Raw genomic sequence first — 25,998 nt, forward strand, 5'->3', positions numbered from 1 at the left:
ACCTCTGGCCAACACCTGTTCTGACTCAACTCAAGCCCAAGGTAACCCCAGACTGGCCCACTAACAACACAGTGACAAAACTCTGCTCACAACAGGCAAAGAGAGCCATTGCAGATGACAGGACTGAAGGCAAATATGGCTCAGCCACAACAGGGTACAGGCAACGAACATAGGAGATACCCTGAAGTATCAGGTGCCAGTGAACAGGGACATTGTACTGCAGGGCACTATAGGACCTCTTCTTCAAAAAGCCACTACTTTCAAGCACAGGAGATGTAGCTGACTTTCCTAACACACAGAAACAGACACAGGGAGTGAGATAAAGTGAGAAGACAGAGGAATAAGTCCCAAATAAAAGAACAGGACAAAATCAGACTAAGAGACCTAAATTAAATGAAGATAAACAATATGACTAATAGATATTTTAAAGTAATAATCATAAAGATACTCACTGGACCTAAGAAAAGAGTGGAGGACCTCAGTGAAACCCTCAACAAATAGAAAGCATAAAAAAGAATCAATCAGAGATGAAGAAGACAGTAGCTGAAATTAAAAATCCACTAGAGGGAATAAACTAAGGGAACTCAGTGACACCATTAAGCACAATAATATTTGTATTATAGGGATCCCAGAAGGACAAGAGAGAGAAAAGGGGGCAGAAAATTTATTTGAATAATAGCTGAAAACTTCCCAAATATTGGAAAGAAAATGGATATCAAGATCCAGAAGGCACAGAGAGCACCCCAAAAATAAGGTTCAAACCAAGACACATAGTAACTAAATAGCAAATAGTGATAAAGAGAGAATTTTAAAAGCAGCAAGAGTAAAGAAAATGGTTACATACAAGGGAAACCCCAGAAGGCTATGAGCTGACTTTTCAGCAGAAACTTTGCAGGCCAGAAGGGAATGGCATGATATATTCACAGTGCTGAAAGAAAAAACTTCCAGCAAAGAATACACTATTCAACAAGGCTATTATGCAGAATATAAGGAAAGGTAATGAATTTCCCAGACAAACAAAAGTTAAAGGAATTAATGACATTAAACCAGCCCTACAAGGAATGTTAAAAGGGATTCTCTGAGTGACAAGAGAAAGACCATAAGCAAGAGTAAGAAAAGTAGAAAGTGCAAAAGCAGTAAAAATAAGTAAATCTATAGAAATCAGTCAAGGGATCCACAAAATAAAAGGATGTAAAGTGTGATACCATATACTTAAAATGTGGGATAGGGGGAGAAGATTGAAAATTAGTGCTTTTAGAATGGGCTCAAATTTAGGAGACCATCAACTTAATATAGACTTATATGCAGATTTAATATAGACTTAATATAAAATATATGCATACTTTGTTATGTATAAACCACAGATGAAAAGCCAGTAATAGATATGCAAAAATAAAGAGAAAAGAATCCAAGTATATTACTAACAAAAGCTAGGAGACCATGAGTTAAGAGAGCAAAAGAAGGAACAGAAAAGAACTACAAAACAACCATAAAACAAACAACAAAATGACAATAAATACATACCTATTAATAATTACTTTGAAGGTAAATGTATTAAATGCCCCAATTAAAAGACATAGGGTGATAGAATGGATAAAAAAGCAAGACTCACGCATATGCTGTCTATAAGAGACCCATTTCAGACCTAAAGACACATGCAGATTGAAAGTAAAGTGATGGAAAAGCATTTACCATGCATATGGAAGTGAAAAGAAAGCCAGGGTGGCAATATTTATACAGGACAAAATAGACTTGAAAACAAAGACTGTAACAAGAGACAAAGAAGAACATTACATAATGATAAAGGTAACAATCCAAAAAGAAGATAAAGTAATTGTAAATGTTTATGCACCAACATGGGAGTATCCAAATACATAAAGAATCTAATATAAGCATAAAAAAAGTAATCAGTAGGAATACAGTAATAGTAGGGAGCTTTAACACCCAACTTACATCAATGGATAGATGATCCAAACAGAAAATTAACAAGGGATGGCTTTGAATGACATATTAGACAAGATGGAGCTAACAGATGTATTCAGAACACCCATCCTAAAACAGTAGAATACACGTTCCTTTCAAGTGCACATGGAAAATTCCCCATATTACATCACACATTAAGCTACAAAACAAGTCTCAACAAGTCCAAAATGATCGAAGTCATATACCATTCATCTTTTCTGACCACGGTGTTATGAAACTAGAAATCAACTACACGAAAAAAATCTAGAAAGAACATAAATACATAGAAGTTAAGTAACATGCTACTAAATAATGAATGAGTCAACCAAGGAATCAAAGACGGAATAATAAATGCATAGAGACAAATGAAAATGAAAACACAGTGGTCCCCAAATTTTTTTGATGCAGAAAGGCTGGTCTAAGAGGGAGATTTATAGCAGTACAGGCCTACCTCTAGAAGCCAGAAAAATCTCAAACAACTTAACCTTACACCTAAAAGTAATGGAAAAAGAACAAACAAAAGTGGAAGGAAGAAAAAAATAAAGGTGAGAGCAGAAATAAATAAAATAAGAATTAAAAAAATAGAACAGATGAAACCAGGAGCTAATTTTTTGAAAAGAGAAACAAAATTGATAAATCTTTAACGAGACTCATAAAAAGAGAGAGAGAATGGACTCAAATTTTTTTTTCAACGTTTATTTATTTTTGGGACAGAGAGAGACAGAGCATGAATGGGGGAGGGGCAGAGAGAGAGGGAGACACAGAATCGGAAGCAGGCTCCAGGCTCTGAGCCATCAGCCCAGAGCCCGACACGGGGCTCGAACTCGCCGACCGCGAGATCATGACCTGGCTGAAGCCGGATGCTTAACCGACTGCGCCACCCAGGCGCCCCAAGAGAATGGACTCAAATAAACAAAGCCAGAGATGAAAGAGGAGAGATAACAATGGACACCACAGAAAGACAAAGAATTGTCTATAGACAAAGAAAATATGAAAAATTAGATGTCAAAAAATTGGACAACCTAGAAGAAGTGGTAAATTCCTAGAAACATATAACATCCCAAAACTGAATCAGAAAGAAATAGAAAATTTGAACATAACAATTACCAATAATGAAATTGAATCAAAAATTAAAAAAAAAGCTCCCAACAAACAAAAGACCGGGACCAGACAGCTTCATAGGCAACTTCTACCAAACATTTAAAGAAGAGTTAATACCTGTTCTTCTCAAAAAATTCCAAAAAATATAAGAGGAAGGAATGTTTTCAAATTCATTCTATGAGGCCAGCATTACCCTCGTACCAAAACCAGATAAAGACTCCACTAAAAAAAGAGAACTATAGGCCTATGTTCTTGATGAACATAGATGCAAAAATCCTCAACAAAATACTTGCAAACTGAATCCAACAGTACATTAAAAAATCCTTCATCACAATCAAATGGGATATATTCTTTGGTTGCAAGGGTGGCTTAATATTCACAAATCAATCAACGTGATACATCATATCAACAAGGGAAAAGATAAAAGCCATATAATCATTTCCATAGATGCAGAAAAAAGCATTTGACAAAGTATATCTATTCATGATAAAAACCATCAACAAAGTAGGTATAAAAGTAACATTCCTCAACATAATTAGGGCCATATGTGAAAAATCCGAGTCAATGGTGAAAAACTGAGAGCTTTTCCCCTAAGATCAGGGGCAAGACAAGGATGTCCACTCTTATCACTTTCATTCAACATAGTACTGGAAGTCCTTAGCTACAGCATCAGATAAGAAAAAGAAATAAAAGGCATCCAAATTGGTAAGGAAGAAGTAAACCTTTCACTAAGTGCAGATGACTTTATACTATATATAAAAAACTCTGAAGACTTCACCGAAAAACTACTAGAACTGATGAATGAATTTGGTCAGGTTGCATGATACAAAATTAATATACAGAAATCCATTGAATTTCTATACACTAATAATGAAGTAGAAGAAAGAGAAAGTTAGAAAACATTCCCACTTACAATTTCACCAAAAATCATAAAATACCCAGAAATAAACTTAACCAAGGAGGTGAAACACCTATACCCTGAAAAGTATAAACATTGATGAAAGAAACTGAAGACGACATTAACAAATGGAAAGATATTCCATGCTCATGAATTGGAAGAACAAAGATTGTTAAAATGTCCATACTACCCCAAGAAATCTACACATTTAATGAAGTACCTATCAAAATACCAACAGCATTTTCCACATAACTAGGACAAACAATCTTAAAATTTTTATGGAACCACAAAAGACCCCAAATAGCCAAAACAATCTTGAAAAAGAAGAATAAAACTGGATGTATCACAATCCAAGATTTCAAGATATAATTCAAAGCTATAGTAATGAAACCAGTATGGCACTGACACAAAAATAGACACATAGATCAATGGAACAGAATGGGAAGTCAAAACTAAATCCACAATTATATGGCCAATTTACCTTTGACAAAGGAGTCAAGAATACACAAAGGGGAAAAAACAGTCTCTTCAACAAATGGTGTCGGGAAAACTGCTCAGCTATCTTCAAAAGAAGTAAACTGGACCACTTTCTTACACCATACACAAAAATAAACTCAAAATGGATTAAAGAGCTAAATGTGAGACCTGAAACCATTAAACTCCTAGAAGAGAGCACAGGCAGTAATTTCTCTGACATTGGCCTTAGCAACATTTTTCTAGATAGGTCTTCTGAGGTAAAGGAAACAAAAGCAAAAATAAACTATTGAGACTACATCAAAATGAAAAGCTTCTGCACAGCAAAGGAAACAATCAATAAAACTAAAAGACAACCTACTGAATGGGAGAAAATATTTGCAATATTTGACATATTTGATAAAGGGTTAGTATCCAAAATATAAGAATATATACCTCAACACCAATAAATAAATAAATAAATAATCCAATTAAAAATGGGCAGAAGACATGAATAGACATTTCTCCAAAGAAGACATGCAGATGGCTAACAGACACATGAAAAGATGCTCAATATCACTCATCATCAGGAAAATGCAAAGCAAAACCACAATGAGATATCACTTCACACCTGTCAGAATGGCTAAAATCAAAAACACAGAAACAACAAGTGTTGAGAAGGATGTGGAGAAAAAAGTACCATCATGCACTGTTGGTGGGAATGCAAACTGGTGCAGCCACTGTGGAAGACTGTATGAAGGTTTTTCAAAAAATTAAAAATTGAATTACCATATGAATGAATAATTCTACTACTGGGATTATCCAAGAATATGAAAACACTAATTCAAAAAGATATATGTGCCCTTATGTTTATTGAAGCATCATTTACAATAGCCAAATTATGGAAGCAGTCCAAGTGTCCATCAACTGATGAATGAATAAAGAAGAGGTGGTATCTATATACTATGGAATATTACTCAGCCATAAAAAAGAATGAAATCTTGCCATTTGCAAAGACATGGATTGGGCTAGGCAGTATTATGCTAAGTGAAATAAGTCAGTCAGAGAAAGACAAACACCATATGATGTCACTCATATGTGGAATTTAAGCAACAAAACAAAGAAAAAAGGAGACAAAAAACATACTCTTAACTACAGACAACAAACAGATGGTTACCAGAGGGGAGGTGGGGGTGGGGGATGGGTGAAATAGGTGAAGGGCATTAAGAGTGCACTTAACATGATGAGATCATTCACTGATATTCTAACAAATAGTCTATTCTTTTAAAAAATTTAAAAATTTAATTCTAGTATAATTAACATACAGTGTTACATTAGTCTCGGGTATACAATACAGTGATTCAACAATTCTATGTATAAGAGTACACTTAACATGGAATGGAGCCCAACCTCCTCACTCACCTCTATGTAATTGTACATGGACAGGTCTGAGATTGCATGGTCGTCTGGAATTCTCAATCTTGAATATTCAGGAAGACACACACCTAGGAGCCAAGTTGAATAATACATCCAACCAATTTGAAATACATTCAACCAAGTTGAATAATACATCTATTCCACTATAGTCTGTAAGAATGTGCTGGCCTCTACACCAATCAAATTAAATGGTGTATACTCTACCACTGTTCTCTCTAATCTTTTAGAACATTGGATGATCAGGCTGAATGACCAATAGTCTATGAATACTGAATAGTAACACATTCATAGTAATAGGCATTACCTATTGTGATTAAATAAAACTTACGATGAAGTTAACACAATATATTTGTTGGTTACCAAATCATTATTTTTTTTATTTTAAGAATGGACAGCAGTTCATAGAAATGACTGTCAGTGACCACCCCAGACCTGCTTAGAATCTGCTACTCTCCTTTTTGTCCTTTCTTGCTACCCCATGCACATTTGTTTCATTGCGCCTAAGCGACCTTATCAGCTAACCATCAGCTCCATCATTTTTCTGTGATCTCCCGGAGGAGGCCTCCTATTTTCCTCATGTCTGAAATCTTAACGTGGTAAATGGTAAATACTGAATAAATATTTGATAAATTAATGACTAACTAATATAACTCCCACATGGCCAATCAACGCTAGCTATTAAGGATGCCATTTCAAAAGTCAGAGAACTTGGTTGCCAGTCCCAGCTTTACCACTTGTAGCTATATGCCTTAGGGCAAGTCACTTCACCATCTCTAAGCTTAAATTTGTAAGAAAGGAACAAGAATAGTACCCCTGCCCCATGTTTTCCATGGAGACCACATGAGAAAATGGATTAAAAAACATAGCAAAATACCCAACACATATGAAATATCCAGTAATGCCAGTTATGCGTATCATTGTCATAATCAGTACTGTTTGATCATTGTTCTGCAGTAACCAAAACCAGTGTTGACAGTATATTCTGATATAGGAACCCTCCATCCCCTCTATCAGCCCTATCATATGCAGACCAATCACACCAGGGCTGATAAGGGAGGTAAGAAAATAAATGCCTCTGGATCCAGAACATCTGAGCAAGATGACTGAACAGGGAAGGCAGAAAACTGGAAGAACTTTACCCTGGACCCTCTAGTGTCTTCAGATCCAGACACCAGTGCCCAAGGACTTCCCATAACACCATAGCAAATATTTACTGTGAACTCATTTTGTGCCAGGATTTTATTTTTAAAGCTTTACACAAATCATTTTATTTCATCTTCACATCTCTCTGAAGTTGGTATTATTGTCCCCACTTTACAGATGGAAAAAAAAAAAAGAAAACCTGAGACTTTAAAGAGCTGGAATGACTTTCCAAAGGTCTCACAGCTAATAAGTTGGAAAGTCAGGACAGGAATCTGGAGGTAGGTTTAAAGCCAGTTCTCTGGATCTATCCCTTACCTGAAACAGGTTTAAATTCGGAGGCAGCCTTTGAGACCATGTGATTCTGAGATGCAGTAAAAGTTATCCAGGTCTCAGGCTATTGTTTGTAACTTCTTTTACAGATGAAATGGTGTACATTTAATTTAATTTCAACATTACATGTAAAAATTTTAGACATCAGTCTCTGTCACATCAATATATTTGGTGGAATCGGCTTTAACCAAAGGCAAATAGAAGTAGAAGCTGCCATCTTGATAAGGCAACATGCAAGAAAGTGCTGGAACTCCTAAAAGTGTTTCTGGGGCATGCTGTAAGAGGTGCAGGTTCGGGTCTCCTCATGGAAAGGGAGAACAAGGAGCATATCTTGGCCAAACGTTGGTCTTGGGAGCTTTTATGTTGTTTGTGGGGATCACTGCACAGGCCTCCATGTACAGACCTTAAAAGAAACTGTTTCCTGTTTCTCTGGGTGTTCCTTGTCTGGACATGGGCAACAGTGGCATAGGCTGGTAATAGAAAAATTATAATCCTGAACAGGAATTATGTATCAAGGGTTTGTGATCATCCAGGGTCAAAAATAGGTCCACAATTAATCAATAGGGCTAGTCCATGTCCATTTGAAAAATTTTACTTACTAAGGTCATTATTGAATTTATCCATTAACTCATCAAATACCAGGCAGTCTTCAAAGCCCTGAAATAAGAAAAAATGGAAAAAAATCATCTGGAAATAATGAAAGCTTCTGAGCAATTAGAACAGACTTTCCGTCAGTGAGTATAATTCATAGGACGTTTACCTTCAACCTGCACACAACAGCTGCTTAGTCACACTTGGCATTAAATTACAATTATAAAAGACCATCAACTTCATGCTTGATGGATTGTCTTTGCCTGGTGCATATTGATTACAATGATTTGGAATTTGACCAAAATTTTAAATTACTCATGTAATTTTGAAGGATTCCATTGCTTCTTTAAGAAGCAAGAATAATTATATTGCTCTACCATGAATATTCGAGTCACATTTAAACTAATCAGGTCTTTAAGACTCACATTTAGAGCAATTAATGACAGGATAGAACCCACATATTAATTTAGTTCCCTTAAGCCAAGATTAAAGTAAACTTCCAATGTCAAGAAGTCCAGAAAATTAACCCTAATAAGGTTGTACGCTAAACGAAGTGGAGAGAAGAAAATCAAAAGATAGATTTCCTGCTTTCTAGGAATTCAAATGATAGTTTTACTGACAATATACAAATATGTAAATATTAAAAAAAAATTTCACATCAATTATAGAAATTACATCTGAAGCAAATAAAGATACTTATCAGCTATATAGACTATTAATGCTGCAGGAATTTAGAGATGTAAAATTTCATATAGGCTGAAATAATAACACTTTAAAAATTTTTACTTAATTCATTTATTCCACAAGACTCTCTATGATATAGGCACTATTGAAAACCAAATTTTACAGACAAGAAAGTAGTTAAGTTAGTTGTGCAAGAATATAGTGCAATAAATCCTGGAGACAGGATTTGAATTGGGCCTCATACTGCCGGAGCCTGGGCCCTTATCCAGCTTACTAAAATTGGTATGTTCTTATGTTTTTATAAAACAAAATGTTTGCCACTACTTTGTGGAAAACTATAATTGATTAGATTTATAGCCTACTTATACTTGAAATATATCTCAATCACCGAAACAATAGAAGACTGTGATTATAAAGCTATAGTTATCAAACACACATACACAAAATAATTGTCTGTCTAGATAATCATTTTAGGATTCCTTGAAATTAATGTTTAATACTTGAGCACTATTTCTTTCCTGAAATATTTTTTAGAAACTTCCATGAAAGCAATAGTATTCAACATCAAATCTGTTTCATAGTTTTATTTGTTTAAATTTTTTATATGTTTATTTATGTATTTGAGAGAGAGACAGGAGAAAGAAAGCGCATGCAAAAGTGGGGAGAGGCAGAGAAGAAGAGAAAAAGACAGAGAGGGAAAAGAGAGAGAGAGAGAGAGAGAGAGAGAGAATCTCAAGTAGGCTCCTTGATGTCAGCATAGAGCCTGATGCGGGGCTCAAACTCACAACATGTGAGATCATGACCTGAGCTGAAATCAAGAGTTGGATGCTTAATTGGCTGAGCCACTCAGGAATCCCTCGTAGTTTTATTCAACTCTGTCAAATGCATTTTCCTTTCATTTGGAAAGAAAGGGTGGAGAAAACAAAAGACAGTTTGGGCTCTTTTCTTTTTTGAGCCTAACATTTATATACTTAGGCATAATCTCTAGAAAAAAAATTTTCAATTAAGTCTTGAATTGCTGACAGGCGAGTTCTCAAATTTCAAGCTATCAATACATTTTCTAACTGCATAGAAACCATGTTAAGCTTTATGCTCTTTCCTGCATGAAATTACTGGATCAAGCAATCCAAGGCTTGACTATAGTTAGTGATCAATCTAAACCGTTGGCAGGATTGTGGAATTGATTGTTTTGTCAGAGATTAGGTGAGGATAGTCACAGACATGGTTCTTAGCTAAGATTTTTCAGGTGAGACTGACCCAGGAAAATGTCAGAGACTTACTTTGGGAGAAAGGACTTACTGCATTCATTCCTTGTCCAAAAAAGGGCACTATGGCATGAGCCGCATCCCCCATCAGCACACAGTGTGATTTAATGTGAAAAGAAGAACACTTCACGGATATCATGGGTTGGGCCGGCAGCAGAAAGAAATCTTGTACTAGGGCTTGCCTTAAGAGGAAAACAATCAGAACATAACCATTATGTTAGATTGGGTATTAAACCCTGCGTAATTCTTTCAGATGGGCTGACGTCATTACCGTTGCATTTTATTGAGAAACACACACAAAAATGCCAGGAAGAACACGAGAAATGGAGAAACCGACGTTCCTCCTAGTTCCTGAAATCTCATGGTTCCATTTACCTGTTTTGTTTGCAACGATCTTAATCACATACAAAAAGAATAGGTTTGACTGCATTTTAATAATTTGAAATATGTGTGTGTTATGTGCCATGAGATTTTATTATCATGTGTCCAGGTCATGCAATTTTTCTACTATTCTGGTGTGCTTTAGTTTTTTCTGGAAAAATTAAGATGTTGTGCATCTGACTAAACCACATGAACCAAAACCAAGATTAAAATGAAGTGCTAATTTATGTGTACTTGGAAGCGGACAATTGATATCCAGCTAGGTTTTGTGGCAGCTGTAAGTAGAAAGACAGCTCCTACCCTCAAGAGTTTTAAGTCTGTTTGGAGAGGAAGAAACAACCAGGAAACATAGGGACTAAAATTGCAGCATGTGGAGATTTCTCTTCAACATCAGAGGAGGGATCAGTGAACACCAAATCTGTAGCTAAGGATGAAAACTGACAGTTTTAAACAGACTTGCTCTGGGCTGGTAGTGGGTCATCCCTTTTACATAGTGCATGTCATTGTCATGACTGCCCCGAAAGGTAGATATCCTGATGCCCGTTTTAAAGATAAGAAATCTCAGGCTTGGGAGTAAGGGGCAGAAGCAGCATTAAATCTTGCTTTCTGCACCATTGTGCTGCCTCCACGAAAACATCGCTGGAGGCAGAGAATGGACTGGATTCAAGGGAGGGACAGTGGGAGCAGAATGAGACCAAATGACATGCCGGTGGGGTGGGTGGCGCTGACAGGGGCCAGAGGGGCCATGGGTCATAAGCCAGACAGCTAACAAGCTGGCTACCAGTCGGGCAGCTCTGTATGAGCCAGGTCCTGTGCCAAATGATTTATAGGCATGAACTCCTCCAGTCCTCATCAGCCGTTTGGGGCAGGTACTGCTATTTATTACCATGTTACTGTGAGGGCCCCAAGACATGGGGAACCAGAGACTGGCATCTGCTGGGCCCTGGACCTGTGTGTCCACCAGCAGAGGGAGGCACAGCCCAGCTCTGCAGCACAACTGGGAGGGACCTGAGAGCCTGCCCAGGAGGCAGAAAGACCTGGGGACGTGGGTTACTTGTTTTTCTCAGGAAAAGTTGACCATGGCATGGGGTTTTCAGAATCCCTGCTCACAGCACAACGCCCACTTAGACTTTTGACCGAAGGCAGGCTTCCTGTCCAGGTCACATCAGGATCAGTCACATTTAATCCAAACTGAAGCAAGGTGCATGACCTTTATTTGAACCTTGAATAAATCAAAACAGCGGAGCAAAAGGCACAATCGCACATCTTGGAACTTACTCTCCAATTAGAGGGATGGAATCTGGAAAGTACTTCTGGAAGAAATTCAGCACATCACTGCTGCTTAGAAGTTTTTCAAACTCTTCAAAGGGCATGAACAAAGTACATGTGAAAGATTTGTCCTGCAAGAAGAGGAAGCGTGTGAGAGAACATGGGGAGCCCTACCCTCAGGTTCTTGCTGTGGCCAAGGGGCACCTGGGAGGAATGTCCAGGCAGACAGGAAAGGCGTCCTTCCCAAACCTCATTCCCAGAGAAAAGCCCCACCAAGTCCCAGCTACTCTGCAGCTTTTCGGTTATTAGAATTTCTACATGGTAAACCTCAGCCATTTTCACCGAGCCAACACTACACTCCTTGGGTTACTAATAGGTTGGATTGAATAGTGGTTGGATTGAATTTCTTCCCACTTATTCCCTCTCTCTCTCCTTTTCAAACAGTGTTAAGAGGCACTGGGCATCAGCGTTGCTACCAAGGGAAAATAGACCAACTAGAGAAATACAGAGCCAGATATATAACGAAAAAAAAAAATGTCTCTAGGGTCTAATGGAAGAACAGCCGTGCTCTTTTTTGATAATGTATATTCCAATGTCCCAGAGACCTCAAAGACTAGAAGTCCTGCCTCATGTAGAACCCGAATCTCTTTGACTTTATTTGCACACCATTTCCTCGTACACCGTGTTGAGAGAGATGACAGGCACCACCATCCACAATCTATCGCTTATCATTTATATATATTAAATCTCCTTTCCACTATAAATAATTGGAATTCCTTCAGGTTTTTCCTCAAGAACCCCAAAGCTGCAATGATGTAATCACTGAAGAGACTAAACAATAATGTTAGGCATACATATGCTAAGTACAAAAGAATTTAGGCATACATGCAAAATACGAAAGTATGTAGTGAAAAACATTAATTACAGATATAAAATTATATTGGCAAATTCTGTATTACCATGTTAGGAAGTGCAATCATCATAAAGGTATTTCTAGGCCAAATATGCAGATAATTAGGTTCCATGGCATACTGTAGGGAAAAAGTATATTTATGTTTGATTAGGGCATTAATGCAGCACATCTATAAAACTGTTTCTGCTCATGTTATAATTGTTTCCATAGCAACTCAAATAGTATCATACACATGATGATAAGCACATCTACTGTTATTTAAAGTAGAAACTGGTGAGGCACCTGGGTGGTGTCAGTTGAGCGTCCAACTTCAGCTCAAGTCATGATCTCACTGTTCCTAAGTTCGAGCCCCACATCAGGCTCTCTACTGTCAGTAGAGCCTGCTTCGGATTCTCTGTCCTCCTGTCTCTCTGCCCCTCCCCAACTCACACTCTGTCTCAAAAAAATAAACATAAAAAAATAAATAAATAAAGTAGAAATGGTCTTAAAAATGTTTTCTGTCCTGACTTTACAAACTCATATAACTTAGGTGGTATCAGATATAATTGATACCAGATATAATCAAGAATTAAGAACATACTATAAGATGTTCTCTCTATTTCCATGCACACACACACAAACACACCTATACACATACATATATATACGTACATACTATATATGCATATACAAACTATGTATGTATATGTACATATATATGTGTGTGTAATATCTTTATACTTTATTTTTCACCTTACTTGAGGACTTATTTGTATAATGGAAAGGTCCTAAGTTTACATTTCATGGGAAAAATAAAATTTTACAAACAAGCTTCTTATCACTTCTTTCCTACAGCATAAATAATAGAAAGAAATCTGCTCTCTTCAGTGACCCCCGTGACAACCCAGTAAGAGCCTGAGTGAGTTTTGATTGCTTGGGCATATCTACCGACCTAAATTCTGGAGATTCCCGGGGGTATGATATACATAAGAACATGCAATCAATTTCCAACCATTCTGAGTTTGCATTATTTTTTACAAAGGTTGTGGAGCCCCTGCCATGTGTGTCTCTTACATGGTAAAAACACATAAAGCACAACCTAGGCTCCTAGCCAGCATTTTCACACTCCGTTGGAGTTATTTGTGTCTTTCTTCCTGGCTTTTGATCTCAGAGGCTCAAAGAAAGCTCAACACACAGACACAGAAATGAGTGAGTACATAACTGTCTGGCCTCAGGTTATGGCACAGGTGAATAGGCAGATGCTGAGGTAGAAGTATAGGAAATAAAAGCTGGGCAGGTAAGACATCTGTGGGGTTGAAGTGGTTAAAAGTGTGGAAGGATTCATTGATTGGATAAGAAGAGAAGGACAGTGGCTTCTGGGTGGGGGTAAACTTGCTGAGCAAAGCAGAGGTGGCAGAAATGAACAGTGTTTTAGGGAAGGAATTTAGGAAGTGTGAGTAAGGAGACCAGTCTGGATGAGGCACAAGTCATTGCTTTTCCCTCTTGCTATCTTTTGACCACTTCTACGACCTTTTAGAACTCCAAAAGATAAGGAAGAGTGGAGAAATGGCAGTTGAAATTGATTTATCATTTACTGCATTAAATGATAAATGTTAAAATGGCTGATGAAAAAGTTTGGGAGACAATATATACCCCCTGTCCTCACCATTGGCATATATAGTGATTTGTACATTGTTTTTGATGTAGCAACTACGATACCAAGAAGATTTTGATGTTCACACATATTTCATGGCTGTACAATAATCCCTTATAATTTCATATTCTTTATTACCAAGTCATGCTCTCAATAGATATCTTTATCCAAGAGCAGTCCCAAGGTCAGGCTCCCGTAACCCCACTGGGCACTCACCACAAGTCTCTCCAAACATGAAGTCTGAGCAAAACAGGGACTTGCTGTGCAAAAGCAGCTTTGAGATGAGCCTCCCATTAAATTCTTGAAAGCACTCCCTCAATATTCACCCAGTATTGTCCCTCACCCAATCTTTCTCCCCCACTCCACAGTCCTCAGAGATGAAGAGTCTGTTACATTAAAGAAAGAGTCTGTTACGTTAAAAGGGGTAGGACAGAGAGACAGGGATAGAGAAGGAAGGAAGGAAGGAAGGAAGGAAGGAAGGAAGGAAGGAAGAAAGGAGGGAGGGAGGGAGGAAGAGAGGGAGGAAAGGAAGTTAGTTTTCCTGAGATTATTTTGAGGACATATTAAAATGCTCCCATGCTTGGGTCCCATTGCTATGTCAAAACGGTGTTTCTTATTTAAAAGCAGAGAGTTTTATGCTAACTAATTTGGATGTAAATTAAAAAAAAAATTAAAAGCAGTGAGTTTTTGTTAACCAATAATTATCACTATTAAATACGAACACCTAGAAAATAAATGGCTATCTTTTTTTTTTTAAGTTTTTATTTATTTTTGAGACAGAGACAGAGCATGAACGGGGGAGGGGCAGAGAGAGAGGGAGACAGAGAATCGGAAGCAGGCTCCAGGCTCTGAGCCATCAGCCCAGAGCCCGATGCGGGGCTCGAACTCACGGACCACAAGATCGTGACCTGAGCTGAAGTCAGACACTTAACCGACTGAGACACCCAGGCACCCATAAATGGCTATCTTAAATCTACGTTAAAAGGCCTGATTCCACTCAAGTCTGGGACAATTTTTTTTAAATGTTTATTTATTTTTGAGGCAGAGAGAGAGAGCATGAATGGGGGAGGGTCAGAGAGAGAGGGAGACACAGAATCTGAAGCAGGCTCCAGGCTCTGAGCTGTCAGCACAGAGCCCGACACGGGGCTCGAACTCAGAGACTGTGAGATCATGACCTGAGCCAAAGTCGGAAGCTCAACTGACTGAGCCACCCAGGGGCCCCTAGTCTGGGACAATTTTTAACAGAATCCTATTATCTTGTAAACCAGAATTATCACATCCTGGGCCATGAGAACAAAGTTCACCTGAAAAATGTAAAATTAGCACTTAAGAATTACTAACTACTTTTCTGACCAGGAGGAAGAACTAGGAAAACAATGATTTAGTGATATATTATAGATTTGACTGGCTCATACAATTTGGTATATACCTGATATATAATAGCACTATTACAAATTGACTAGCTATGTTATAGACGTGTGGATTTCAGATAGGATAAAGTACATCTTAAAAATACCTTAAAAATAGATGTTCTTTATGTAACTCAAATTTAAATTAGTGCTATTTACTTATCTTTACCTATAAGCCAATATCCTTATTGCTTCTGTTGGTATTTTAACTTCCCTTAATAAGATTCTACATTTATTTGCTACGATAATATGAAACATAGCTATGATGTATTTGCCTCAGGCCCCATAGGTTTTAACCTGGGAACCAGGAAATGAGAAAACATGCAATGAAAATCTCTTTGCATTAGCTTGATATTCATTTTATTTAATAATCATTACTTGGTATAATCATGAGTATAGGAACTCTGGATTGTCAGTGTACAGAATGATTCCTGACCCACTTTTTTTCTACCAAGAAAAAATAGAAAAATGACATTATTATGTCAGACAAATTCCCTCTGTGTTCCCAGTAGGGTAGCTGTAATTCCTCTTCTTTCCTGACCACTCAAGAAAGCATATCTTGACGGCAAGGGAGAGAAGTGATGTTATTTTTTTTTTTGATGTTTATTTATTTATTTTTGAGAGAGAGAGAGAATGCAAGCAGGGGAGGGGCAGAGAGAGAGGGAGACAGAATCCCAAGCAGGCTCCAGGTTGTCAGCACAGAGCTCAATGAGGGGCTCGAACCCACAAACTATGAGATCATGAGCTGGGCCAAAAGCAAGAGTCAGATGCTTAACTGACTGAGCCATCCAGGATCCCCAAAATTATATTAAAGGGATACTTGTACACCCAACTTATTATTCTTTGCAAAGGACTATAGCAGACCTCAGAACTCATCCAAATATGCTATTGAGAACAAGTGCACTAGAATATGCATCTTCACTAGTCCAAGGGGCAGGAGGGCTATGGGAAGGAGCCAAAGAAGGGAAAGGACTTACATCCCCATTCTTGGGTGGAATCGTCAGCTCCATGTACCCATGAGGAATGTACTGCTGGCTGTAATCAAAGCGTGGTTTCTTCATGAGGTGAGTTCTGACAGTTGAGTAGGCTCCATCACATCCTACAATGAGGTCATAAGTGGCATCTTTGGGAACTTTGTCAGATCTGAAAAATAAAATGAACCATCCAAAAAAAATAATCTAGTGGTAAAAATGATGCTGTTCCTCTACTTGGATATAAAAAGTAGCAACTCAAGGGGGCCACTCCTCACTTGTACATATCTGATTTTGAGCTTAGAGTTGATAGCTATAGAGTAAAGATGACAACCCTCACCTCTATGGTGGTGTTGCTCATGAGAATGAGAATAACACCACTACACCAATTAATAAGGACATGCCAGGCCACTGAAATGTGACTAAGGCTAGAGTCCCCTGCACAAAGGAAGAGTCTTGAGAAGAAGGCAGAGTGAGGGAGGGGATGGACCAGGGCAGAGATGGCACAGGAGTTGCCAGGAACAGTGTGTTTAGCATGAGTGGAGGGTATTGGAAGACAAGCTCAAGAAAAGAGTACAATATGGGGAAGGAAAAGAGGGAGGAGAAGAAGAGAATTTTTAATGTTACGACAAAAGGTTTAAATACATTCTTCTGGCAAAAGAGAAAATAACTTTTTCCATTGAGGGGATGGTGAATGAAGCGTGGTAATTTAGGAAAACTCATTTGGCACTGGAGGTATTGAACTGGAGGCAGAGTACAGGGGGGAGGGGACAAGGAGAGGACAAGGTGATAGCAGTAGCCTGCGTGTGCAAGTGTGAGAACCCAGGGACCATGGGCCTCAGAAGAAAGACATAGGCTCTGAAGCCAACCGGGGAGTAAGAAAGATGGGGCAGGGTCATAGATTTAATGGGAGAAAGCAAGGAAAAGGGCACACCAAGAATGATTCTAATTATTAACGACATTAAGGAGGTCAGGACTGGACATGCTTGGAGAGAAATTGATGGTCAAGTTTTAAGATATGTTTGAAAGCATGGCAAGCGGTGCCTGTGAAGGTGTTTAACAGAACATTAACATGGATCAGTACTGAAAGAAGGATTGAGAGGGGAGACAGAGGCATGGGCTAGGGAGGTTCATTTTAGCAAAGGGAATTTTTAAGTGGTGGTTGAGTGGACTGGGAGTCCATGACATGTCCCAAGGATGGGACATGGAGCTAGGAACTTTACAGGACATAGAGGCAGCCAAGGAAAGGCAAATAGTTTCCAGAAAGAGGAGAGGGAACACAGGGCAGAGAGCATTTGAAGAGTGTGGCTACCAGTGTGGAACATGGTAGGATGCTGAGTCCGCACGAGAATCAAGAAGAATCACTTGTGTTGGTATTCAGAAGTCATCCAAAGGCTGGTTTTTGATGTTTCTTTGAGTCCCTTTTAGTAATCATTTAAATCTTTCAAATAAGCCAAAGAACAAAGTTTACAGATACAGTTCACTGCTCTAACCCTTCACCTCTGCAGTCAAGACCACTGATTACCCAAGCACTGTGATCCCTCCTTCCTCAGGATTACATTTCAACAGCCGGTGGCCAAAGTGCACCTTTGCATTGGGGTATTTCTCAACAGCTGAGGAGACAAAGAAAATGAGCAAATGGAAATGAAATTCCAATTCTTATTTCACTTAATGAAATTGAAATTATTATTTCCTGAGAACAGTAATGATAGAGATGTTTATTCTTAAGACTGTAATAATGAATTAGCACAAAGTGGTAATTTGACAACTATTTGGCAAATGTTCTAGGATAATTTGGTAGTAAAAGAGATGAATACAAATCAACTATCCTCATCTAAAAAAAATACAACTAATTCCATTATGCAAATTCTTACGTTACTGTGATGGTTGTCACCCTGGAAAAGAAGCAGGCATCACATATTTTAAAATTTGCCTCTCATTTTGGATTTTGTGATTAGAAATACTCAGCCAAACTCCTTTTCTTATGCTATGCCTCATTATATATCTCTTTTTAGTAGTTCTCTAGACTTCTGAGTCAAGTCACAGATATAGATTTTGATACTAATTCTTTTTGTAATCAAACACTGGAACACTGAGGGAAAAAATGAGTAAGAAGATCTAAAACTTCTCAATAAATAGAATCAAAGTATTCTAGTGTTTTTTTTTATTTTGCCTGTTAGCAATCTATAGAAATTAATGAATTATCATATTCTTGCCATAGCAGTAAAATATGATTTTTGCCCCTATTAATTCTCATGGATAGGAGATCTATAATTATAGGTTATTTACTGTTCTTAAAGCTACAAGTCAGATCTACTTATCTATGTTTAAGAAATCTTTTGACAAATAACTATGGAGAAATCAGAATTTATCTGAACAACTAAGGATATCTTTTATAAACCCTAAATGTGTTTTAACTCTTGAAAAAATTAAATTAAATTACGTTTATTTTTTATTTAAGTGTACACTAATACATCCCAAAGAATTTTCCACAGAACACTAGCCCTGGAATATGCTCCCGAAAAAAACTGTTTTGTGGTCAGAGTGATTGGAAAAATGCTAACATTCTGACCTTCTAGGCTGTGCGGTCCTGGTCCTCAACCACATGTGGCTCAAGTCCTTGAAATGTGGCTAGTCCAAATGGAGATGTGTTGCACCCACTGGGTTTTGACAACTTAGTACCAAATAAAAAAGGTCTCACGCATCACTGTCTTCCATTGATGACCCATTGAAATGACTATATTTCGGATATAAATATATTGTTAAAATTAAGTTCACCTGTTTCTTTTTAGGCCTTTAAATGTGGTTAATATAAAATGTTAAATTACACAAGTGGCTGGCCTTTGTGGCCAAATCTTGGACAGTGTTGCCCTAGAAAATCCACAATGCAGACTAGCTGAATAAAGGCCCTGAGAAATACTGTAAGAAAACTTTCAAAACTTGTTTCATGTAGGATTTATCAAACTTGATCGCATGCCCTTTTCCTGCTTGCTTTGCTTAACAATTATTAACAAACCCCTCCCTCCCGGCCCTGGACAGTGAACCATGAAACAATCCTACATGAGATGCAGGGGAATGATTTTGTTACCACACCTTCAGAGGGGAGGCTGTGCAGTCAGGAGGGAGTGTTTGCACATGGAGCTGGCAGCTCACATGTTTGTGTAAAGGAAGGACAGTTGTGTGAAAGAGTTTATATGCCAAACAACGTTTAGAGGTTAAGAGAGTCTGTTTGGCAGGGGGGGGGGGGATGGGCTAAATGGGTGATGGGTATTAAGGAGGGCACTTGTGATGAGCACTGGGTATTTTATGCAACACTAAATACTCCTGAAACTAATATTACACTATATGTTAACTAACGAATTTAAATAAAAACTTGAAACTTATTTAAAAAAAAGATAAAATAAAAATAAAATAAATGAAATGAAAAAAAGAGAAATTCCATGTATGTACACTTTATTCACATATTTCTGGCATTTATGAAATTGCACACTGTGCAGAACGTTCCCAAGGAAAACCAGGTATGGGAGCTTCTGGTCTGCCCACCAAGATCAGCTCTTCCCAGGTTGTAGCTCCTACTGCTAGCAGATATTTCATGTGTAATATTGGAGGCACTGACTCTAGGAGATAAAGGCATGGACTTTGGAGTAACAGATCCAGCTCCAGTACAGACTCTACCACTTATTAGCAGTGTGGGCTGCTGTAGGGGGAGCATGAGAAGCCTCCTCCCCTGTCAAACTGAGGGAAAAGGAGCTCCTCCCTCACAGAGCTGTTGGGAGGGTTATAAAAATCGATGCACTATAGAGCATCTATAGAGTGCTCTATAGAGCACTTAACACACTCCCCGGGGTCTCAGTGAGTGTTTGCTCTCATTCTTAATAAATTCAGAGATGCTCTAAAGAGATTGTCTTAGGTTGGCCATACCACTTTTTAAAAAGCTGTTTTGTGGCTTCTTGAGATCAATATCAGTATATCTAGCCACCTACCCCCCCCCATCTACCCATCCAAAAGATGGTCTTGCAAATGTAAGTCAAGAAGTAAAATTAAGAAGAATATTGAGCCCTATTTCTGAAGTCCATGGTGAATCAGCTAGAGTGATCTTCCCAGCACACCTCCTGCCAGCTCAATTCAATTCAACAGAAACACTGGGTAGAAGGGTGGGGAGAAACACAGATAATCATGTAGAAACTCTGCTCTCCAGAACTCAGAGGCTGCTGGATTACAGAGAGGAGTTGATTTAAAAGATAGTATTGAGGAGGGCACCTTTTGGGATGAGCACTGGCTGTTGTATGGAAACCAATTTGACAATAAATTTCATATTAAAAAATGTTAAAAAAAGATAGAATTACTCAAGTGTTATGTTCTGCAGGGAATGAATCTAATTAGCACAAATACTGAAGAGGAGAAAAAGCTGTTATGGCCAACGGCTAGCTGGCAAGTGATTGCACTGATCATCCATGCTTCGAGTTTAATTTGCAATCCAGTGGCTTCTCCATTAACAGGTGTGTCTGTAACACATTAGAGTCCTCAAGGTATGTTTTATGCCTTCCTCTTTTTCAACCTCCTACACCCTCTGCTATTTGGTTTCCTACAATTCCTACAAATTGGCCCCTGTGCTCTGGCTTTAAGTTCAGGGTTGGCTTTATGCACCCAGGGATTATCATAATACTCTGAAGACTGCAGCCCTCTTCAGCCTTCAACTACTGCTTTTTATCTTTCCATAGTGAAGAGCTAATCGTGTCATTTTGCAAATCATTCGGGGGTATCTGTTGTTCCTCTAGTCCATGAGTTCTTCCGGGGTGAACACTCATTTATTCCAGTGTTGAAAAGACAATAGGAATTCAACGTGTGTTGAACAAATGATTTTTATTTAGATCAGTAACAAGATGAAAAAGAGATGTCAGAGGATGCATCACTACTACTTTTCAAGGACTTTGTATTGTACATAGCCTTGCCCTTAATCACCCATGAATAACCCATGAAAAGGAATAGTAAGCAAATCCCAGTGAATCACGTAACAGGGTTAGGCTTACGTGCTTTACTGAAAGTGACAACAGAATAAAGCATTGGACTTACCAGTCAACAGCTCCTTGTTTAGATTTTCTCTGCTTATAGAAAGAATATACTGCAAGAAAAATATAGTAGATACTGTTTACTTCTGAAGAATAGACAAATATTATTCATCATTATTCACATTATTCATTATTATTCATTCAGCAATAGGAAATACTTAGCAGAAGTTTGCAAACTTAGTTTCATAACCATTTAGCTAATTAGCCTTTTAAAAATAAACACTTTAACCAAATACATATAAAACAATGTTCAAGTTACAACTTTGGCTTTTTCAAGGTTTGATATTATAAAAACCAAATCCTTCTTTTATAGCAAAAATGTTATTTTTACTAAGATAGTTTTAACAACATCTTGTATTTTCATCTTAGATCTACAAATTGATGTGTTAGAAAAACTTCAGTAATGACAGCGACGTTGGAATAAATGTGGTATTTCCTAAAGAGACTACCTGGAAGGCATTCATTAAATGTGAAAGGAATGTGTGTTGGGGGGGGGATGGTAATGGTGAGGAAATTGTGCATAGAAGCAGGGTCAGCCCTCCCTGGGACATGTGTTCTTTATTTCTGACTTTACAGGACAATTAAACAGGGCCACCTGTTCCAAAAGGCACAGTGGGCACAATGCCCAGGGTCCACATACTTTTAGGGGTTCACGAAAATGTTTTAATTTTAGTTTATACTGAAATTAGAAGAAAAAAATAATTGTAATGAATCTATGGGAATGAATCCAGCCTGGATTATTTTATTTTTATTTATTTTTTTAATGTTTATTCATTTTTAAGGGACAGAGACAGAGCATGAGAAGGTGAGGGGTAGGGAGAGGGAGACACAGAATCTGAAGCAGGCTCCAGGCTCTGAGCTGTCAGCACAGAGCCTGACGTGGGACTCAAACCCACAGACCATGAGTTCATGACCTGAGCCAAAGTTGGATGCTTAACTGACTGAGCCACCCTGGCACCCCAGCCTGGGTTATTTTCATCTTTATACCAATGCCCTCCTAAAATCTAATTTTTAATATTTATTGTTTCAGAGGGAGAGGGACCCACAAAGGTGAAAGTGCCCACCTAGGGCCCGTGAAAGTCATAATACAACCTCACAGTTCAGGGTGAATCTATTCTTTAAAACTTTAAAGCATATGTTTCCCAAATTTTGAAACATCACATCATTTCATACAAATATGCTCATTTTATAAATCTTCACCTCATCCCAAAGTAGACATTTAATATTAACAGTGAACCCTACAGCTGGTGTAAAAACAATTCGGTCATGCTACAGAGGCAATGACTGAAGAGGGGCTTCCTGTGTCTTTGCTGTGAATTAAAACGAACAGGACTTCATTCTCTGCCTCTTTTGTTCTGTTTTCCAGTCTTCTGTGTCATTAATGACCTAATTTCAATGGAAACCACACTTGCCATTCAAAATATGTTTGGAAACATTTAAATTAGGGAAACTCATATACGGAGAGAAACTATTCTTTCCTTATCAGTGGCCAGGCTTGGTTGACATCTGCATCATTTGGGAACTGATACACACATGGGTCCTGTGGAGAGTCCCTGTCCTTCCACCCGGTATCTGCAGGCAAAAGTTAGAGCCTCCCCCATCAAGCCCCACTTCTCCAATGCCTATTCTAAAAAGTTGGTCTTATGAAGAAAAAATAAGAACAAACAAGTCTTCACCATACATGTTAATCAAATTATAGCGTTGTTCGCCTTGAACTTATTATAGTGATGAACATCCATTGTTTCTCAATAAGACTGGGGGGGGAGGGAACTGCATCTCTGGTAAAGGCTACAAAGAAATAATTCTCATAGTCCAGCTCCACATTTCCTATTTGGATAGCTTTATTAAACTTATTTATCACAACAATGACAAAAACAAAAAAGAACTCTGGTTGTCAGCTGGCAGCCATAAATTTCAAATAGCTCAAATGACTACAATTTAGTCTATTTTGTGAGTCAGTATTCAACTGTCCTTACTCATCATATTGCATTTTAAAAAATCCTATGTATTCTTCCTAGACATATAGTAGAGTAATTATAAATGAATTCAACATTAATCCAAGACTGAAACTGGCTTCTGTCTGTTGCTGCTTAGTGACTCAGTTGTATTTTACAGACCAGGTTGTTTCAAACAAACCTTCACAAATGTCCTTAATAAAATACAACAGTGATTAAAAAAAGAAGAAACAAGTCAGGAAGTATAAAGAGGTCCTTGTAACCAAAACATTAACAATGAAACCTAAAGGAAGTTTGATAATCTCCTTTGGAGATTTGTACAACAAGAGTTGCAGTGCTGACTTTTTCAGATATTTTAGAAAAAACATGTTTATACCCTATATCCTGAAAGCCTGTAAAAGGGAATGTTTTCTAAGGGGGCTCTATTCCTCTATTTGGGGCATAGGAACTGGGGAGCTAGGGGAGGTGGGGGGGGATGGGAGAAATAGGTGAAGGGGATTAAGAGTACACTTATCCTGATGGGCACCTAGTAGTATATGGAAGTGTTGAATCACTATCGTGTGCACCCGAAAGTAATATAACACTGTATGTTAACTACAGTGGAATTAAAATAAAATTAAAATTTTTTTTTCTTTGCATCATTAAAAAAATTGGGGAGCTCTGACCTGCTCTGTATGTCAGAGAATATTTTGATAGTTCCCAGGACAATTTGGGAGGGAGATGGCTGGAATGAGCAAGACTGGAAGAGACTGGACCCTGCCAGGGAGGAAAGGCAGAGAATACAACAGCTGGAGGAAGGAGGCTCAGAGAAGGTTGATGCCAACAGAAGATGGGCTGCCTGGGGATTTGCAGAAATCCTGGGGTCATGGGAGGGCTTTTGACTTCCACAGGCTGTGGAAGTGATTCAAGGCAATTTTATGTAGTTCTTAAAGGAGGCCCCATGTTCAACCCTGTCATAAGAGTAATGATGCAAACCAAAGAAAGAAAGGTGGCTGCAAATTTAGCACTGACTGAGTTCTTAAGAATTGAGAATGACAGGACCGTGGGTGAGTGATCACTTCCTGCTTCTTCTGTGTTGAAGGTCCCATATGGTAACTCCCACCAACACCTTCACCCTCTTGGGCACCAGTAGAAATGAAGCTGTCCCACCCCCACTCCAGTGCTGGGGGTAAGAAACTCAGTTTGGTGCTCAGGTCCACTTCCCTCTGCTCATCTAATGTTCTGATATTCTGAACCATATTTTATTCCTCTGTCTACTCATACTTTGTTGACCCAATCTCTGGGGGGGCAATGATGTCAGAATTGGCCTTCTTAGCTAACTCCCTGCGAATACAAGACACAGGTAGGGATGATTACTGTGGTCACTCTCAATTTAGCAAAAGCAATAATGCAACTTAGCAATACTGCCCAGCACTCCTGGGAGCGCCTCCTACACCTGTGTTGCGCTGGCCACTGTCCATGAGGACACCTGCCCTGTGCCTCCCTTGATGTTGACCTCATGTACTCATGCAGCCTGTCTCATCATCCGTTAAAACAAGGTGGTTGGATTCAACGAATCCAAGGTTGCTGATCACGCTATGATTCTGTAATGCGAAAGTGCATCACAAGTGTTCTTACCCAATGCACACTGGGCACTTAAACATTTATATATTTTTAGAGTTCTTGTCTCACCCAACTTCCGTCCATAGACGGATGCTCCTTTAATTGGGAGAACACTATTTTGCTGTCGATTTAATATTTAAACAAAATGTCCGCCTCAATCCTCGCTTTTTCCGTGAGGTCTTCTCGGAAAACTGAAGCTTCTTCCTTCTCCAAACCATACAGCTGACACTCCATCTCTCAGAAGAGTTCTTTTTGCAAGAGCTTGATTACCGTCTGCCCTCAATGCTTACAAGCTCCTCTCCCAGTCCTCAGTAACCAGCACTAGCACGCAGTATGGAACACAGAAGAGTTAGTGTTTATGACAGGATACGTTTAGTAGGTATAGCTTGCCCTTGACTGGTATGTGTAAACCTTGTGTTCCTTTCCTACAACGCCAAGCCCAGCTTGGGGCCATTTGAACAGGATGTGTTAATTATCCAAAACTGTTTATCTGATCAGGGATGATCAGTGGATCTTCTTCCCCTTCCTTCTCCTGCCTGGCTCATACATTAAGACTCTGTACCTATGTTTTTACCATGCCAAAAATAAGCAGGTTACTATTTTAGAAAGTCACTAAATGGAAAAAAAGGGATCTTTCCCCACTCCCTCCCATCTCCATAGGCCCTTAGTTGTTGGAATGTTTTACTTTTTGCCACTTTTTAAATAAATGTTGTCGAGTAGAACACACATGATATAACATTTACCATTTTAACCCCTTTTTAAGTACACAGTTCAGTGGCATTAAATACATTCACACTGTGTATGGGCATCAGCAACATCCATCCACAGAAATCTTCATCTTATAAGACTGAAACTCTCTACACATTAAGCAATGGCTCCCCATTTCTCCCTCCCTCCAGGCCCTGGCAACCACCTTTCTACTTTCTGTTTCT

General features: G+C 38.5%; 1 protein-coding gene across 1 annotated transcript in view; it reads right to left on the reverse strand.

Moving 5' to 3' along the window:
- KMO (kynurenine 3-monooxygenase) overlaps positions 1–25,998 on the reverse strand; it is a 57,480-nt gene that overhangs the window by 5,071 nt on the left and 26,411 nt on the right. The window contains 8 exon segments of the mRNA XM_043568633.1: positions 5,837–5,919; positions 7,924–7,981; positions 9,899–10,046; positions 11,524–11,645; positions 12,474–12,545; positions 16,447–16,612; positions 17,966–18,053; positions 21,514–21,562. Coding sequence (XP_043424568.1) covers positions 5,837–5,919; positions 7,924–7,981; positions 9,899–10,046; positions 11,524–11,645; positions 12,474–12,545; positions 16,447–16,612; positions 17,966–18,053; positions 21,514–21,562 — 786 coding nt within the window.

This window comes from Prionailurus bengalensis, chromosome E4 (assembly GCF_016509475.1).
Source record: "Prionailurus bengalensis isolate Pbe53 chromosome E4, Fcat_Pben_1.1_paternal_pri, whole genome shotgun sequence".
NCBI lineage: Eukaryota > Metazoa > Chordata > Mammalia > Carnivora > Felidae > Prionailurus > Prionailurus bengalensis.